The 19,636-nt window shown below is 43.8% G+C and overlaps 1 protein-coding gene across 4 annotated transcripts in view; it reads right to left on the reverse strand.

Annotated features, from left to right (window-relative positions):
- Positions 1-19,636, reverse strand: part of LOC147882286 (protein FIP1-like) — a 200,961-nt gene that overhangs the window by 62,426 nt on the left and 118,899 nt on the right. For all 4 annotated transcript variants that reach the window (XM_087400863.1, XM_087400864.1, XM_087400861.1 and 1 more), the window contains exons 6-8: positions 13,658-13,736; positions 13,429-13,484; positions 2,497-2,593 (exon numbers count right to left, since the gene is read on the reverse strand). In XM_087400863.1, the coding sequence (XP_087256989.1) occupies positions 2,497-2,593; positions 13,429-13,484; positions 13,658-13,736 (232 nt within the window). The remainder of the gene's footprint in view (positions 1-2,496; positions 2,594-13,428; positions 13,485-13,657; positions 13,737-19,636) is intronic.

Below are 19,636 nucleotides of genomic sequence, written 5' to 3' on the forward strand. Positions count from 1 at the left end.
TTGAGGTGTTTTGTAGAGAGAGAGATCTGACAGACAACCTTGGGAAGACTAAGGTTATGATTTTCAACACCTCACCTGCTGTACTTCACCGACACAATTCACATACCGAGGGGAGCTAGTGGAGATTGTACAATCATACACTTACTTAGGGGCGGTCTTTGTAGGTCCAGTCTTCACTATGACTCACACAGCCAAAGCACAACTAACACGAGGGTACAGAGCTCTAACTTGACTAGAGAGATTATGCTTTCAGGCACATTTCCAAGACCCCCCAACGAAGGGATGGCCATTCGACACACTAGTGAGACCGAAGGCATGTATGCAGCACCCTTTTGGAGGGGTGATCTATCAACGACGATTGAGTGGCGACGCTTCGAGAGGTTGCATGTGATGATGGGCTCCAGGATGATCTAGAGCAAACCCTCTATCCCCCATCAAATCATAGGTAGAGTTCGGCATGACACCACTCCAGGTTAATGGCATCTTCCAGATAGTCACCTATCTCCATACGGTCTGGGCTCTACCTAGAGGGAGACTACCGAGAGTGACACTAGAGTCGTCTATACGCCTAGCTGAGAGGGGAGTTAACATGGCTTGGTACTCATGCATATCCAAATGGTTTCACAGCCAAGGCATTTAGATGGATCGTCTCCCCCCCTTCACAGCTAAGATGCTCCGGATCACCTAATTCCACATGATGAGATAAACCATATCATACGGTTGGACCTACTCCAGCTCCAAACATCGCGGAGTTGGAAAGGAGACCGGGAGTTCCCCACCAAGATCCGTTTCTATTGTGACCGTTTCCTTAGAGTATCAATGGATGGAGTGATTATCAACCCCAATACTTGGAGGACAGACGAGTCTCACATGCCCCGAGGATCGCCATCGGACAGATGCGGGTCTTGTCCCATTAGTTGATGATTGAGACTAGGAGAGCCACAAGTACACCCAGAGAGTAGCGGATCAGTTGACTATGCACCCTAGAGGAGGTGGAGACAAAGGAGCATTTCCTTTGTACTTGCCCTATATACTATGAGATCCAAGGATGATACCATTGCTTATTTTATAAGGGACATGGGTTTGGGCCTCTCCCCTGGTTGATCCGTTTCCAAGACTAGGTCTACATTAGTCTCTATTTGATGGAGATATGACGAGACCTTGATGTGCTGCATTAGAGAGCAAGAGGAGACAATGGCCCCTACGGCGGAGCTAGACCGTGCCCAGCTGCAGGTTACAGATTTTGAGTCCACCCCTGGACGTAGTGGAGTCAAGGAGGAGAAGATAGATGACATGAGGGCTGAGTCAGATATGCAGATCAGACCAGGGCATGCATGATGGAGGTCCAGCCCATCGCAAATATGCTCAAGGGAGACCGTTCAACCAGAGGGGTCACTATCTACATGGCCCACTGAATAGAGAGATCACGGAGATCACGTCCCCCACCGCCGAGAGATACGACCCGACAAGCACAAATACTAGATATCTTCGCAGCTCATAGGAGATGTATTCCGTTCTTGAGTTTGAGTTTTTTTTTGAAGCTTAGCATGTAGTACTCTGCAAAGAACCTTAGTGAGCCCTCTACTTCAGCCCACAGCGGCTTGTACGGGTTACTTTTGTGATTGTCCTTTGTCTCATAGGCCCGCAAAGCCTGCAGAAGACATAAATACACCTTTCTTTTTTTCTTTCTCCAGCCTCTTGGTTCATCTTCATCAGAGATGTTTAGCGATTTTCATTCTTGAGGTGTACAACACAAAGAACAGCTGCTCAAGACACAAAGATGAGATCGGGGGGCTCAGCCAAACTCCACTCAAAGAGTGATCACTGAGTTTTTCCAGTTGAACAGCACACACAAAGCAATCCCTGGGGAGAGGGAGACAGCACAACTGAGAACTGGCACGAGAGACATGATAGACCCGCCAACATGTTGATGCACAGATGAGGCTTGGGGATCTTACCTCCATCTTCGCTAGACCGAGGACATGAATGGGGTGATAGTGACACTTGTCCGACTACTGCTAGGAGACCTCAGTGGACCATGCAAAATCTTTTTTTATTTCTTCATTGTCTGTTCTCACTCTCTCACAAGTCAACCTTGACTAGGACATTTACTAATGGCCATTGGCTTCAATTAAACAGCTCATAATCGGTTGCTGGAATTTTGAACTAAACATGCAATGCACATGGCTCTGAAATTGAGGAATAAACAGGTGAACCGATGGCCACAAGAAAGGAGTTAAGAAAACATGTATGGATCCCCAATAGAGAGAGTGCCTATATGTTTTGAATTTATTTGCATGCAACTTCTACATGCAGATGAGAAGGACGGAGAGAACAAGGGGTCTGTTTTGGGTCTTTTGCATGCAACGGAAGTCTCTCTATTTCTTTCCATTACTCTCAAAACCATGAAGACAAGAGGGAAATTTCTAACAAGGGATATTCTTAGCGGCTAAAATACATACAGTGGAAAGCGCACTGAGGAAAACGTTAACGCACCTTAAATCACCCAATGATGTACCCGGCTGTACAGCAGAGTAGAGAGAGTGTATTGCATCAGGCTGTTGATGCAACAGATTATGCCGATGTACTTGCCCTGCAATCATTACCCTTCATATTTTATAAAGATTACTGCTGCATATCAAAGCAATGATGAGATCTACGGCCATACTAATGATTTAGGAACCTAATTTGAACTAACGTGAGTACCCTTTTTGTTATACAATACAGAAGTCCACATCTTTTAAGATATCTATGATGCCCATGTTCACATCCATCAATAACTAAACAAGTATGTCCTAGTTACAACATAGAACCATTGATTGAAATTTCTCATGGGGAACAACAAGGATTAACAGCCAATCATAACTTAGTAATCAGAAACGAACATGCTACATTACTATTTTGAAGCTTAGCTTAACCTACCCGTATATTGATAATTTCGACTTCAAAAACTCAAGCCACCAAATGAAACATCATTTTGCATATGAAAATATACAAAGCAGAGTGTATGTACCAAAGCACATGGTATGTTTGCTGATGAAACAAATTAACAAAAATAAAAGAAGCAGTCTCATTAAAAAATCACTACTTTCTTTAGTAGATATTCGTCTTGAACCAAGGGTCCGACCGACATGAGGTTCATATTTTATCTTCAAAGCTAACTGATCAAACAAATTAAAAAAAACAAAAGAAGCAATCTTATAAATAAAATAGTAAGTACTTGTCTTGAACTAGGTCCAACCTACATGAGCTTGTCTACACTTCATGCAAGGGCTTTCATTTTGGGCCATGTTAGACACGTAGAGGGGTTTTGGGCCAATTAACTTAATGAATAAGAGGAGTCACTTCTCAAAGTAAACCCAAAGTTGCATAGGACACTCTCACTTTGTCAACCCAAGACGGACCGTGTATCACACCCGTAAGTAAAGCATTACTGGCGAAAGCATACGGTTTAGAGGCCTGAATTTTTCAAACCAACCCTAAATAGTCTTTCCCATGTGACCTTAGTCAGCCCATCCAAACCCCTTGACAGATGGATTATGCCTTCCTTTTTTCGGAATTAAGCTACAAGAAAAGAGAAGCAAGAGAGAATGTATACCTTGTTGCAGAAACTGCAGCAAGAAAGAAAGTTTACACTTCCATCAATATCCATCAACAGAATTCCACCAATGGCCTGCTCCTCCCGGATGGTAATGAGCTCTTATAAAAGCCCTCTCATCGAGAGCCGATTCCTCCTTTATTTCAGTTCAAATATATGTCCGTGTTGGGATAGATTTCGTCCCCTCTCGCCAACTTTGGTCCAACACCATGGCCTTTTGTCCAAGTCTGCATGGCACTTAGAGGCCAGAATAGGAGGGGGATAGAGAATCTCCATCTCTTTATCTTTTTTTTTGGGCCGGGGGGGGAGAGGGGGGGCGGGGGTTTGTTTGGTGGTTGATGGGACCCCTAAACTATTTTCCAATCTATGACTTACACTCACCTAAGCGTAATCAGGGTATTGGGTCCCATTCCAGGTATCATAATGCTTAGTGTCAAACACACACTCATTCTTGGAATTATCGCCATAATTCATGGCAGTGCCCAATGTATGACTAATAAGTGGGTTAGGGGCACTTTTCTCTCATTAGAGGTTTTTCCCCCTAACCATAGTTAGGAACCCTAACTATAGTTAGTGGTTAGGATAAGGTTTTGTCACTTAGACAAAACCTTAGTCTTGTATGTTGTTCCTTATCTTTTTCAATACATTGTGGTGTGCTCTTGCTCTCCTTTTTCTCACATTTGGTATCAGAGCCAGCCCGCTCATCTTCTATACAACCAGCACGTACAGCCCGCTCCTCTTCCGTACAGCCAGCCCGCTCTTCCATACAGCTAGCCCCCCGTACCATTGTATGACTGCTTCCGTGCCTACCTATCCGTACTGCTGCCAGGCCGTACCATCCCATACGCCATACTTACGGGCAGAAGGTACACAGCGCCGTACAACTGTTCCCAACCGTACATACCTACAGCTCCAGCCGTACAGTTCTGTCAGTAGCTCCGGTCGTACAATTCCGTCAGCAGCTACCGTACGGCGTATGGTACTCTGCACGTACAGTCGTGGTACCTGCATCCATACTCCTGTTTTCGGCTCCCGTACACTTGTGCCAGCAGTCCCGTACACCTACGTCAGATATTCCATACACATGTGTCAATCATTCCGTACACCTACGTCAAGTGTTCTGTACATCAATGCCAACAGTTCCATACAGGTCCTATCTGTTGGTCTTTTTGTAGGCTGTATTAGCTGGGTCCTTTTGCAGATTTTGAAGTAAGCAGGTGCATTTGGGATTCAGCCAATGTTTGGCTTGGATTCAAGCAATTTTTGGAGGCAGATTTGAGCATTGGGCATTTTGAAAAATTTGGGGCTTTTTCTGTATTTGCCCCAATTTCAGCCCAATTTCACCCTGCAAAATTGGGGCTTTTGGTCTTGGACACCAATTTTGCAAGCTTTGGGCTTTTGGACACTTTGCAGGTGTTTTGCAGGCAAATTTGGCAGAATTTCAGTTGGGCTGTTGCATTTGAGCCCTAGTCCAAAGACGAATCAGCGAGCTACGGGGGTCCATTCCCAGTTCCCAAAATCAAGTTCAGAAGAGAGGAATGTCACATGCACCGAGTCAAGCCCAGGTGGCAGTGACAATTGGCTGCCTAGTCAGTAAGTCACAGCATATATGGCAAGCTTTGGGGGTTCCCAAGGGCGGCACACAGTGTGGACGGAGGGCAAGAGGGGCACACTGCATAGGCAGCCCCAAGCATAGTTCCATCTCCCGCATGTCGTAGTTAGGGGAGTGGTCTCAACATAGTTTTGGCAATTCTCTCTTCAAATTGGATCTCAACTTTATTCTCATAGTTTATTTTTAGAAGTAGGTTCTTGTGAAACTATAGCCAATATATCTGGATTTGTTGATGGTGCATACTCAATCCTTCTGGGCCTCCACACATACTATTGTAGTTGTGTAGGTGGATACTTATTATTGATGGTGGGAGAAGGTTGAGTGTTAGTGTGGAAAAGATTTGGCTCCCAGGAGGGAAAAGAGGGGGGGAGGGGGCAGCCCGCATATGCATTAGGTTGGGGGTAGCGGGGGGAAACGAATGGGGAGAAAGAGAGGTGGGGCAAGGGGGTAGGAGGCACATGTAGGAAAAAGAGAGAGCAAGGAGAGGGAGGCATTTAAGGGGCCCTAGTTTGTACATCATAGGTGACCCTATTACATACACAATAGGTGGATGGGGTGAGAATGGAGGGGGAGAGGGAATCAAAGAGGAAGGGAACTACAAGTGTCCAATGAAGTGTTTGGCGTTCTCACACAAGAGGATAAGTTGGATGGTACCAATTACTCTTTATGAAGTTTCATGGTACGCAATCTTTTAGTTGGCAAACATTTGTGGGATTATGTCATTGGGGATGAGACAAGGCCAGAGAATGTGGTTGCACTTGCCACTCCTCCTCAATAAGGTGGAGGAAGGGATAGAGGACAAGCTTAGGGTGTAGGACAAGTGCTAGGTGCAATGGCTGCTGCAGTTGTGCCTCCCACACAGGAACCAAAAAAGGGGATTCATGTGATGCACAAGCACTTTCAGTAATCTCTCTTTTTATCAGAAGGTTTATTATTCCGCACATTAGGTCAAGCAAGACCTCAAAGGCAGCTTGGGATATTTTGGAGAGTATGTTTGCAGCCCGCAATGATGCCAGGGTCTCTTTCTTGAAGAGAGAGTTATCGCATACTCACATGGATGAGGGTGACTCAATGTTCACCAAGCTTCAGGACGTGAGAGAGAAATTGTTTAATATAGATGAGATTATTCATGATTCAGAGATGACAAGCACTACACTGAATTCTCTTCCTGAGTCGTATCTCGGATTTCACACCTCGCTGAATTTGTCATTGAGGGGGGTGGCAACTCTCTCACTTTTCACGAGCTGATAGGACTTTTCTTGCAAGAAGAGCAAACCATGAAGAACATGGCTTCATGGGCTGGTGAGCATGCCATGCTTTCGAAACGCAAGCCCAAAGGAAAGGAGCAACATAAGCAGCACGCAAATCGGCCTACACATCAGCATAAAGCTGATTCTAGACAGCTTTCTCACAAGGCTAACAGTGATGCAGAGAAACCTAGGAAAAAGGGCATTTGTCATTATCGCAAGAAGCCGGGTCACTACATAGGAGAATGCAAGAAAAGAATTACCGAGAAAAAGAAAAAGGATTCATGCATGGCTGTCACAGATTTAGCTCCTTATGCACATGATGGTGGTGATGCTTCAACCAACTTAGTGGAAGAAGACTATGCCTTTTTTACTTGCATTTCTGATTTTCAGGTGGCTGCTCTGGATACTACAGCCACATCGGAGGACGACTCATGCTTTTTTTACTTGCAGTTATGACCCTTCTAAGGATGCATGAACCTTCGATGTCAATAAGACATTGAATAATTGGTATTTTGATAGTGGTGCCACCAAACATATCACTTCCAGGAAGTGTTGTTTGATTCTCTGCATCCATCACCCGTTGGAAAAAGGGTGTCTTGTGCAAACGATTCTTCTTATTCAGTCCGTGGCATTGGTGAGGATGTGCTTACAGCCACAGATGGCACAAATTTCAGAATTCATGATGTGCTTTATGTCCCTGGAATCACGAAAAATTTGCTTTCAATGTCCTCTATCAATAAAAGAGAATTTCAGGTTGTCTTTGAAGATGACAAGTAAGCAGTTCGAGACAAAGAAGATGATTATACCTTGAGACTATCTGGCATGCTGTTTCGTGGTCTTTTTCAGCTTGATGTTTTTGAGAAAAGACCAGCTCATGCACTTGCAATTTCTATTCTCACTGTTGCTATGCAGAATACGGAGTTATGGCATGCCAGATATGGGCATATGAGTTATGGCAGTTTGATGACACTTCAAAAACATGCTATGGTTGATGCTTTGCCTCCCTTGGAGTCACCTCCCCCTCATGCCTGTGAAGGTTGCATACTTGAAAAGATGCACAGGTTTCCCTTCAAAAAGGATGGTGCAGTAAGAGCTGTTCAGAAATTACAGCTCATTCATAGTGATATCTGCAGTCACATGAGGACTCTTGCGTTGGGTGGTTATCTATATTATGTCACATTTATTGATGACTACTCAAACTACACTTGGGTCTATGGTTTAAAGAAACAATCAGATGTGTTTAAGCATTTTCGACACTTTGAGGCAAAGGTTGAGAATGAAACAGGACTCCAAGTGCAGATTCTACGTACAGATAGAGGGGGGGAGTGAGCGGAAGAATAGAACTCTTATGAAGATGAATAGATGCATGCTCACAAGCAAAAAGTTGCCTCACAGGTTTTGGCTTGAGGGTCTCATGTGTGCCAACTATGTTTTGAATCGGGCTCCCACTAAGGCTTTGAAAACAAAGACTCCTTATGAAGTTTGGCATGGGAGAAAACCTTCAGTGGAACATTTTTGAGTCTTTGGATGTGTTCAATATGCCCATGTGCCTATTGAGTTTCGACATAAGCTGTCAGACAAGGCACTTAAATGCATATTTGTTGGGTATAGTGCAGAGAGGAAAGGTTAACGTCTCCACAAGCCTGCAACATGCAAGATTTTTGTCAGCAAAGATGTAATCTTTTCAGAAAATTCAGCACATACACAAGCTTAATTTAATGTCTCGGCTTCTTCCACATCAGATGATGTTTTTGAGGGATTACTACCCATTGCTTTGGGTTCCGCATCTAAAATCCCTGCTGAAAATCAGCATTTACAGCAAGTTCCACATGCCCCGATTCAGCCACCAGCTGATTTAGTTCCTCCACACGTAGTGGAAGATGCTGTCAGCCAAGAGATTACAGAAATACACGCAGCCAACACTGTTCCAAATTGGCTGCTCCAAACTCTCAAGGAGAGTAGGCTTGATGCCCCTTTACCTGGCAGAACTTGTAGTGCAGCAAGGCACGAAGGGGGGACTCTTTCTGATGAATCAGCTTATGCAGGTACTCTTCTTGATGAGGAAGAGCCTGATACTTTGAAGAAGCCAAAGACAATGTGCATTGGATGCAAGCCATGCAAGATGAGTTGCAGTCTACTGAGAAAAATCAGACCTAGAATCTTGTGGATTTGCCACCAGGAAAGAATGCCATAGGTACCAGGAGGGTTATTCAAAGTAAAAAGAAGGCCAGATGGGTCCATTGATAGGTTCAAGACACGGCTGGTTGCAAAACGCTATGCTCAGAAGAAGGGCATCGATTATGAGGAGACATTTGCTCCTACTTCCAAGATGACCACTATCAGATTAGTTATTGCTATGGCTGCACATTTTGATTGGAACGTTCATCAGTTGGACATAAAAACAGCCTTTCTCAATATAGACTTGTTGGAAGAGGTTTATGTCAAGCAACCTCCTGGCTTTGAAATTTTGGGTAATGCACATAAAATTTGCAAGCTGAATAAAGCTTTGTATGGGCTGAAACAAGCCCCACGTGCATGGTCCTCCAAAATTGATGCCTACAAGGCATTATTATGTCTCAATCCAAGTATGTGCAAAATCTCTTGGATCAGTTCAACATGCAAGATTGTGGACTGCCTAGTATCATAGTCTCCAGCCCAATCTGAGTCACTGTAAGCATGCATCTATAAGTCACCCCCTTGGGAAACATCAAACCATAAGACTTCAATGTGTTGTCTTTGGGTTGTGCATATATCTACTCACCTGTGATACTGCAAAGTGAGTATCGGGCCGTGTATTGCATAAATAAATGAGGCATCCTACAGTCTGGCTGTAGAGTGTGGCATCTACTGATTCACTTGCATCATACATAGTAAGCTTCAGCCCTGGCTCCATGGGAATGATTGTAGGCTTGCAAATGACAATTATTCTTTTTGGGACATGCTTGCATTTCTTGGTTGAGCAAGAAACAAGCTATTGTGGCTACCTCCTCGTGTGAAGTTGAGTACAGGACATCCTTCACCGCAACAGTTGAGTGTGTTTGGCTACGCTGTTTATTTGCTGATCTTCATCTCTCATTAGAGGTTCCTTCTCCCATTCTCACTGATAGTCAAAGTGCTATAGCAATCGCCAAAAATCATGTGTTTCATGCTCGCACGAAGCACATTAAGGTTCACTACCACTATGGCATAGAGAAGTTGCATGCAGGGGAAATCAATATGATCTATGTCTCCACACATGACAATGTTACAGACCTCTGCACCAAAGCACTTCCACGTGAGAAGTTTGAGGCATTTGTAGTGCCCTGTTGCTTGATGGCCATTGTCCCAGTCCTCCTTTCTTGATTAAAGGCATCACCTCGCTTATAATAGAGCATAGTCACCATGATTCAAAAGTTGTGAAGAATCAAGAAAGAAGGGCAACGTCTAAAGTTTTGAAAGGAGATCCCATTTCAAGGCTAATTATTGATGTTGTGGCACTTCAAGACCTTCTCGAATGAACTTGAATGTTCTAATCATTAGGGATAGGATGGACCTGTTTTACTAACTTCCATTTCCTATCTTGCATAGTAATACCTTTGCAAGAGCTAATTTATTAAGGACACACAAAAAACTCTTATCAATTCTATGTAAATTTAACTGACAATTTATCTGAACTAAGCATGTCAACTAGCATGCCATGCTGCATTAATAAACTGCAGAATTGGACCCTTCATTTCTGGCCAAAAGGCTTCGAAAAATTCAACCGTCAGACCATCCCAGCCAGGGGATTTATGTTTACCCAAATGCTTAAGGGCTTCATCCAATTCATCATCTGAAAAAGACATTTCCAGCATTGAGGCTTTTTGCGGGGAGACAATGGGAGAAACAAGCTCAGTAAAACTGTTACGAGCCAATGCGACCTGAGGTGCAGAAGAAGATGGCTGAGAATAAAGGAGCTGAAAATGATCCAGACATTGTTTTTCGAGCTGAGAGAGAGACTGGGTCCAGAGACCATCTGATTTCCTTACCCTCATGATAGATTGGCTTTGTCTGTGTGCATGTAAGTTCCGAAAAAAAGATTTAGAGGAACAGCCCTTATCTAGCATAGGTTTAACTCTGGCCCTAATCTGCCATTTAGACAGCTTGCGTTTGTCATTGGCATCAATTATAGAGGAAGCACAAGACAATAAATGCTGCTCAGAATCAGATAGAGATCTTTGATGACTAATCTGTACAAGATACTGCTTGTATGATTTTGCCCACTGGATATGCTGTCTGGTTTCTGCCATGTACCATCTTCCATATTCCTTGATGACATCTTGAATACGATGTATGAAAGAGATCCAAGCAAATTCCAGATCCTCCTGAGCATGGGATAGCAATGGCCTGCAAGCCAGTCTGATCATATGCTGAAATTTTTCGTGAGAAAGATAGAATTGATTAACCTGTAAATTTCTGACTGAAGAGAGCTGCAAGTCATCCAAAGGCATACCAAAAGAAAGGGTGAGCCAAAGTGGAGTGTGATCAGATAATTGTTGTGAATAATCAGTCCACATTTGACATGTATATTCATCATATTGCTGAGCATGAATGAGATAATATCTATCAAGCCTGGCCCAATAATCTGTAAAAGCATTATGATGATATGTAAATCCCATCACTAAAGGATGAGTTGCTGTCCATAAATCTGCAAATCGAAGTGATGATGTCATGTGTTCCCATTGCTGGATTTCAGAGGGCAGCATATGTGATTTATGAGTGGTATTGTCCTTCCAGTGAGGAGAATTGTTGAAATCACCACAAAGTAGAGCATTAGAGGACCAAGGATATTGCTTTATGGAGTTCCACATTTGAGCTCTGGAAGCTGAATTTTGAGAGGCATACAAAGATCCTATTTCAAAAATCTCTCCATTGATCATACATTGGATAATCATCCATCGTCGACCTAGATCATTATATGCTATCAAGGGTTGCAGATCATGTCTGGCTAAAATGCACAGCCCAGAGAATTGTTCCGATCCTGAATAAAATATATCATATCCTGAAAAAAACCCATGCTGTCCAGCAAAAAAATGCTGATTATGCTCTTGGAGACATACAACATCCGGATGAGTTGTATTTATATAATGCCAAAGAAGCCTCCATTTATTCTGGTTGCAGAGGCCCTGTATATTATAGGAAAAACATTTAAGAGAAGCACGCATGAAAATATATACAAGAGAATGATCGGTCCTCCAAAAGAGCGGGAGGCCTCAAGCCTCTGCCATTGCCACAGGGTCTTGCTGACCCTCAGCTTCCAATTCCCTGATAATATCATCTTCTTCACAAAGGGGAAGACCCTTCTTGACACGTTAGCTCCGATCCTGGCAGAGCAGAGGGGATCCCTAGGGAGCATCGCATATGCACATTGTGCGACTGTCGGGAGGTTGAGTCGGAGGAGCATTTTATTTTAAGGTGCCCAGTGTACTACGAGATCCGAGGTCGCTACCATTGTCTCTTCAGAGACGGCTCCGGGCTCCTTTCTAGATTCCTCGCCTACCCATATCAGAGATGCCTTGCGGCCTTCATTCACGAGGGGGTCCGACACAGAGAGTACTTACTCAGGCGACAGGGCTTGGCCACACCATCAAACACCTCTCAGAGTAGGATCACAGAGTTCTTCCCATCGAGTGACATTGATCGTCCAGTCTCTAGCCGTAGACGTGACAGAGACCCCGACTCGACGACCGCAGCACGACACACGAGGCATCGAGGGGACACACAGATCACTCTTGGGGACCTCCCATCATTGTTTAGATCCAGGACACGTCCCACGGGAGTCACGGTGGCTCTCGTCTTGCATCGAGCCTCCTCCAGGAGACCGAGACGCACGGCACCCCCTGACAGACGACGCCAGCGTCCCATCACCGGCTATGCACCAGCCAGGGCGACCTGACATACGGAGCATTCCGCTCCACTCCAGTCTTTTTTCTTTTCATTGTCACATCCAGATGTATTTGATTATGTATGATCAGACTTAGGACTCAGCGCGGGTGATGATGCTCGTTTGGTAGCTCCACCCTTACTGTGATTTGTATCAGGTTTTCTTTCGGTCTTCCGAAGACACTAATAAATTTTCTTTCTTTCTTTTCTTTCACACTCATATATATATATACCTTTGTATGACTGGAATATATCCAATCGTACAAATTTAGAAATTTTGTTGTTATAAAGTCCAAAAATCTATACAGAAAATAAAAGAGAAAATGAAAGAGGAAAAAAAGAAGAGGTAACAATTTTTTTTGAAAAACAAAAGGAAGGCATACATAGCAAGCAAAGCAACACTTATGTCGTCATCCGTGCCCAAACATAAGCAGATATACGGGGTTACTAAAGACACACTCATATGTTCCTTCGGATACCAACGGCATCAAGTAGACATCATTTAGACACCACCCAAATACTTCCTATGTCAACCACTTGTATCTTCACATTAGGCTTGTGGCTTACATATGGGAGCCTACATGCTCTGCAACTACACACTGTGGGAGCTCACTAGCTTAACCACTAACTCTAGGGGATCCTACGTGCTCTACCATGAGTACTCAACATAGCCAGACCCTTCTTGGCCATTTCACCCAGCAAGAACTACTTGGCTTCATAGCCTCCTTGCTCGACCAAATTTTTGGATAGCATGAGCCTCCACTCTCACTCTCTTTTTGTCTAGTCTTCTACAAACAACTAAAGAAAGAAAAGAAAAAGAAACAATCATGATGAAAAACAAAAGATGGTGAATTAATACCTACATTCCTAAACTTCCTGAGAAAATTTCAATAGATCCATCAAAATTTGTACTATCTTGTTGGTAAAGTTGGACCTATTACTGTGCAGTACCATCAGCTTTGATGCTAAGTCCCAAAAGAACACAACAATATTTCATCCAAAATCACCAAGAAAACTTTGTAGACTAAAGAGAATCTGGAGCATGTGATCTCAGATTTGTCACTCACAAAGGTAAAGGGCAATGATAGCCCCTGTCGAAATGGTCTCTAGCAAGATAACCAAGCTGCATTTTACAACATTGAGATCCCACATCAATATTTGTGCTGAAACAAAAATCCGCTTGAAAAACTGGGATCATCCAGCCAAATGCCCTCTGGCCACATTGCAAATGACTCAATACTAAGTTTAATAATTTCTAATCTTGACATCCCATCAAAATGAAAGCAAAATAGTTACCGCATTAGCAGCACAACTGGCACTCCAAGTGCGGTCAATTTGGGTGACCAGACAACAAGCAGTAGTATCCCTGAAGTTCCTGAACCCATCCACCCCATTCACAACATGTCTGAAAGAATGCCACGATGCAGTACCTGAACAAAACTACATTTGAATCCATCTGGGTTATCATGCATTAACAGAACATATATAGGCAATCTCCACAATGCAGGCAAACAAGATTCTATGATTGAAGTAAGCCTTAGGCTTATATACAGACGCACACATTGCAGCTCAGATCATTTCAGCAGTTGCATGACAGGAAATACCACATTGCTCTTTGATGCACATTGGTTGCTTTTTTTCATATATCTCAACATAGAAGGATTGTCCCAAGATAGCTGAAATTTTTCAAAGAGGGAAAGAACCATTTTCTTTCCTAAAACAACTAGCTATGCTAGCTTTACCAAATCTCCTAAAGGTGGCTGCAAGAATTTCACTGAGAGTCACGATATTATCTCTCGTATCTATAATCCCAAAACAAAATCTGTCCTGAGAAGCTAAAAGAAAATCTACGAACTTCCACAGTAATGGCAAGATCAGAAGCTGTCGCCAAAGAGCCGAATAGACTGGCAATGCAAAGCAAGCGTGTGTGCTGTCACAAACAGAGACTTCTAGCCAAATGTCAGCCATCTCCACCGATCACGACTACTTTATCTATGCAGTTAACTTTTGAGTAGGAAACTTGCATATTGGTAGTAACCTGAAGTAAGTGTATCTAGGTTAGCCTGTCAAATCTTAACCCCGGCCATAGCCAACACTAGGTAAAACTATTCATGAAGCAAATTGCCCAATGAAGCAAATGCAGGGCGAAGGGACCCATTGACTTGTGCACAGGTTGTCTAAACCAAACCATAGTAAGGAACAGAATCGTGAAGATGGTGCCATACGGTAGGGAAGATACCCTGATAGAATCACTCCACATATTCAGCAAAAGTCTGGCTCAAATCTCGAGAGCATCTACCACAACGGTGGAAGAGCCACATCAGTGGCAAGATGCCCGGCGTACAGTACACGTCAGCGTCAAGGCGGGCGAGAGAATATAATGAGTAGAGTTTGGCTTATGCCATTTGTACTGCCCTGCACAGAATTGATGGAATGCATGAACACCCTTTCTCTTCAAGAATTGTTAATCTCTGAGCGACCGATGCATTATGCACTTGCATTCCAACTTGCATTCGTCCATCGCTCTTCTTCGCCTATGAACGAGCAAACTACCATGAGTCGTGAGCATGCTGAGTCCATCTTTCACTAAGCGAATGCTTCCATATTAGACAATCTGCAGATAGGCATACTGCTTTTCTGGAAGCCTAGAGCACAACATTCCGAATGTAGGTCCAAACAAATACAATTTACATGTCAGCAGCTAGCTAACATTTTTGGCAATTTTGCTGAGAAATGTCTCCAAATATGGCAATGAAACAAGATGATGGGATGGAATTCTGCAAGAAAGGCGAAAATATCCTGGCATTGATGAAAGAGCAAGATGGGAAGAAGTAAGGCAATGGTACTAGTAACCTCAAGAAGAGATATGGTTCTAAATTATTTCCAAGGTTCAAGAAGCACTCCATCATCCCTGAATCTTGGAGGCCAGTTGCAAGTTCAATGAGCAAACAGCCGTTTACAAAGTCAACGTGACCCAAGTGGCTCTCCAACCCAAAAAATTTGCCGTCATTACTCTTCCATTAGAGGCTGAACCCTAAGAAGACTAAGTTGCAGGCTCAAATCGAATAGTGGAAGGAATTGCGTGTGTACCTTCCCAAAGGAAGGCACTGGCAAAAGAGAGACGTCTACGTTACCAGCACCCAAGAAGACCAAAACGATGGAGAAAATGAAAACGAGCAACATCCAGCCACTACTAGAACGAAACTGGCTACAATAACCACCAACTGGCTCAATCGAACACGCTTACGAGTACTTAAGGAGCTACCATGGAACCAAGCCTTTGACCGAACCATAGCAAAAGAGGCCATCACCACTTACGATGCTGACATAAAGACATTCTGAGTCGCAGGCAAACAAATCTCCATCAATGAAGCCCTTGTATCGTTGACCTTTAAACTCTGCAAAGAGAGAAAACAGAAGTCTAAATCACTTAAACCTCACACGCAGCGGAATGATCTATAGAACCCTAATACTATGCTTTCAGATGTCCTGTATACTATGAGATCCATGGACAGCACCACTATCTCCCCAATACCAGTTTTGACCCACTCACGGAATTCCTAGTACATTCAGATGGCTATTTTCCTTCTTGAAGAGACACAAAGATCAGCTCATACGAGCACAAAGGAGAGCCCATGAGGGACCAGCCGAGCCCATTCAAAGCACGATCATGGATATTTTCTCTGGTGACTCGAGCCAGGCAGCATGGGATCAGACACAACAGAGAGCCAAAGGACACGACTCGAGAAATCCGACGCCAAATGGACAATGTCACCACAATGTAAATATCCTAAGTCAAAGTACAGTTGACCATTTATTTGATCATAATTAAAGAGTTTTATATGTGTTAATTATGGTCAAAGAGTTCTTTTAATGGTCAAAGAATTGACTACGGTCAAAGATACTTGACTCTAGTCAAGTAAACCTGACCTCGGTCGGGGAGACTTGGTTTATTACCAAGAGGGTCAACTACGGTTAACCAGAGAACTATAGAGCTGACTACGATCAGAGAGTGTTGACTTCGGTCAACGAGACTTGGCATGTGCCAAGAGGGTTAACCACGGTTAACCAAGATGTACCAACTTCGGTTGGAGAGTTGTGCCGACTTCGGTTGGAGAGTTGTGCCAACTTCGATTGGAGAGACTTGGCTATAATTAAGGCGCCTCGACCCTTGGTCAAAGCCCCTTAATTATGATCAAGAGCGTTGACTTCGATCAACGAGAGAATAAATATATATTTTTATTATATTTGTGATGTGTGCACATGTATTCAGTGGGGACGCCCACTGTGACTAGAACTAGTCCACAATGTGTTGTTTGCATGCAAAGCGCTAACAGTTAATGGGTGCCATGGTGGTGCGCTTTAATTAATTGTTGCAGGTACTAGGAAGAGTTATTTTCCTAAGCGCTACGGGAGCCTAATCAGAGTCTAGGAGGCGGTTCGCGTGACCAAGTGCTTCGAAGACTCCAGAGTTGCCCTTAGTGGCATGTAATTAGGAAAGTAGTGTAGAAATTGACAAGTGGCTTGTTGCCAAGAAGGGGAGCCTGAGAGCTCATGTAATGATTCATTCATTCACGTTTTGGATTATGTATGAACAGCTCTACGCTGAACTATGTACTTCATCTTCTCTCAAGTAATAAAATCCTTCGGGGGGTCCACCAGCCCGCGACTATTGTCCTGGGCCCTAGTGTCTCTATTGAGAGAGGGAGAGAGGGAGAGAAATGAGAGTGTTTCTGCTGTCCTTTTCGAGGGAAGGTTTACATTGGTATCAGAGCCAAGGCTCATAGCGCCTTCTCAGGTTGTGACGATTTAGCAAGAGAGTAAAGGTCCGATGTTGACCCCAAAGAAAGGATGGTGTTGCCCTAAGAGGTGGCAATTGGAAGGCTTGGGGCTTCAAATGCGACGGGACAAGAACATTAACTTCGAAGCCTAGGTGATAATCGATGAACGTACTACCGGAGATGACAAGCTTTGTGTAGGCGTGATTTGGTCTCGGTGCTGCCCGTCAGGAGTCGGATGAATTCATGGAGAATTTCTAGGATTGTCGTGGATTACAATTCGGGTTTTCTACGTGCAAGCCTTACAACACCGTGGACCTACAGGGAATGACCTCTGTACATCGAATTTCAAGCAAAGCATGAAGGTGTGGACACGCCTTCGCAATGGGAGATTCTGATCTTGTGATGAATGTGTGCGCCTCTGTTGCGCCAATATTTGGGGTCCCATGAATACCAAACGGACGGACGAACTATGGAAATTGGGAAGGCAATGCACGGTGAGCTATTCCGCTATCTGACAGAGATCTCGACGAAGACCTTCAGCGAATCTTCGTGAAGGCTTAGACCGATGGTCATCAAGGCGTAGGCGCGACTCGCAACAGTCTTAGCAGCTGCTGACGAGACACGTGTAGTTAACACGTGGCAGGTGACATGGCGACCACACGAGTGAGATAACGTGGCGTTGACGTGGCAGCTAATCCACACCTGCTGATGTAGCGCTCTGACAAAGACACATGCGTGAATGCTGACGTGGCTGACAGATGGGCAGGCAGGTGATGTGAGAGTTACTTTTGGTTAGGTTAACAGTGGTTAGTTGACTCAGGTTAAGGGTGAGGTTACCCTTACTAGTCTGGTCAGCCTAACCAGATCACAGCTAACTAGTCTGAGCAGCTTAACCAGACCAGACTTGTTCAGTTAACCAGATTCCAGTCTGGTTCAGTTGCTTCAGAATCCAGTTAATATGGTTAAGAGGTCTAGTCACAAACTAACCAGACCAGAACCAGCTAGTCTAGTTAGAGTAACCAGCCGGCTATCCATCTGGTTACTGTCACCCAAAAAAAAAAAAAAAAGACAGTTGCAGAGACTGTTTCTGCTAGCAGTTTTCAACCATCTGAGAGAGTATTTACTGTCAGAAAAAGGAGAAAACATAGAAAAATCAGAGATTGGCAGAAAAAGAGTATGCATGCCTTTGAGCAGTGAAAAGAGGGCAAAACATATACTTTTTGAAGTCATTTGCAGTAGCCAGAAAAGGGGCATACACCTTTAAGTTTATGCCTTGAGTTGACAGCCCAGTACTGGCATAGATTGTGAATGCAAGACACCTCTTCTTGAGGTAAATTTTCTCTTTGAAAAGCAAAGACAGCGTGCATCAGTTGCATACACAATGTGTGTGAGAAACTTGCATATCTCAAACGAGTTGTAAGAAAATGGCTCAATCACCTATCCAGTGGGATTCACAAGATAGTGATGTACATCCAAGACAGAGAAGTGTGCAACAAACTCAGCAAGAATTTCAGCAGATAGTACGCACTCGTATACAAGAGATGGAAAATCTCAGAAAGGATCCAAGGGCTCAGCATTTGTTTCAAGCAGAAGCTATGCCTAATGCAGCATATGATGTGCCAATGCCAGAGGCACACTCTCGTGTACAGCCAGAGAAAGAGAGATCTCATAGGGGACGGTCTCATAGCAGGAAGAGATCGAGGCATCATCACCGATCTCCTACTCCATCACCGTCTACCTCGAGCTCGACTTCTGTATCTTCTTCTTTATCAGATAAACCATCAAGGAAAAGAAGGAAACACAAGAAGTCTAGGAATAGTAAGTCTTCCAGAGAGACCAAGGAATTCAAAGAGAGAGGTAAATCTGTCAAGTTTATGACCTACAATGGACAGTATGGTCATACAGACAAAGCATTGAAGTTCATCACGCAGTTTGATGCTGCATTCGGTACTAAAAAGTTTTCAGAATCCTCCAAGTTAAGAATGGTCACTTTGCACTTGACAGCGACAGCTAGTGCATGGTGGATTGCACAGACCACAGATGGGTCAGCCCCAAAGAAGTGGAGGGACTTCAAGAAAGCCTTCTACCAACAGTTTATGCCTAAACAGTTTAGAGATCATGATCTTCAAGATTGGGATAGTTTGCATATGGATGCAGGAGATACAGTGGATGTGTACAACCAAAAGTTTTGGGATGCTTATTTGCAGGTTGCACCTTTCAAAAAGATCTCCAAAGGAACCCAAATGAGAAAGTACAGAGCAGGTCTCAGTCCAAGAATCCAGGCAATAGTAAATGCTCTGGGAGCAAAGAACATTCAAGACCTTATGCATTCACCTTCAGTAGCTAGTCTAGTGCCGTTACAAGATCCATCCATAGTACTATCCTTGCATGCAGGACGTGCTGAAAGAAAGAAAGCTGATTTTTCAAAATCAGAAAAGAAAGAGTATCCCAAGGTTGAAAAGAAAGGGTTTCAGCCTCAGAAGCCGAGGGGTAC

The sequence above is a fragment of the Dipteris shenzhenensis genome, chromosome 29, assembly GCF_047967505.1.
Source record: "Dipteris shenzhenensis isolate YYH24624 ecotype China chromosome 29, Dip_SZ_1.0, whole genome shotgun sequence".
Taxonomy (NCBI): Eukaryota; Viridiplantae; Streptophyta; class Polypodiopsida; order Gleicheniales; family Dipteridaceae; genus Dipteris; species Dipteris shenzhenensis.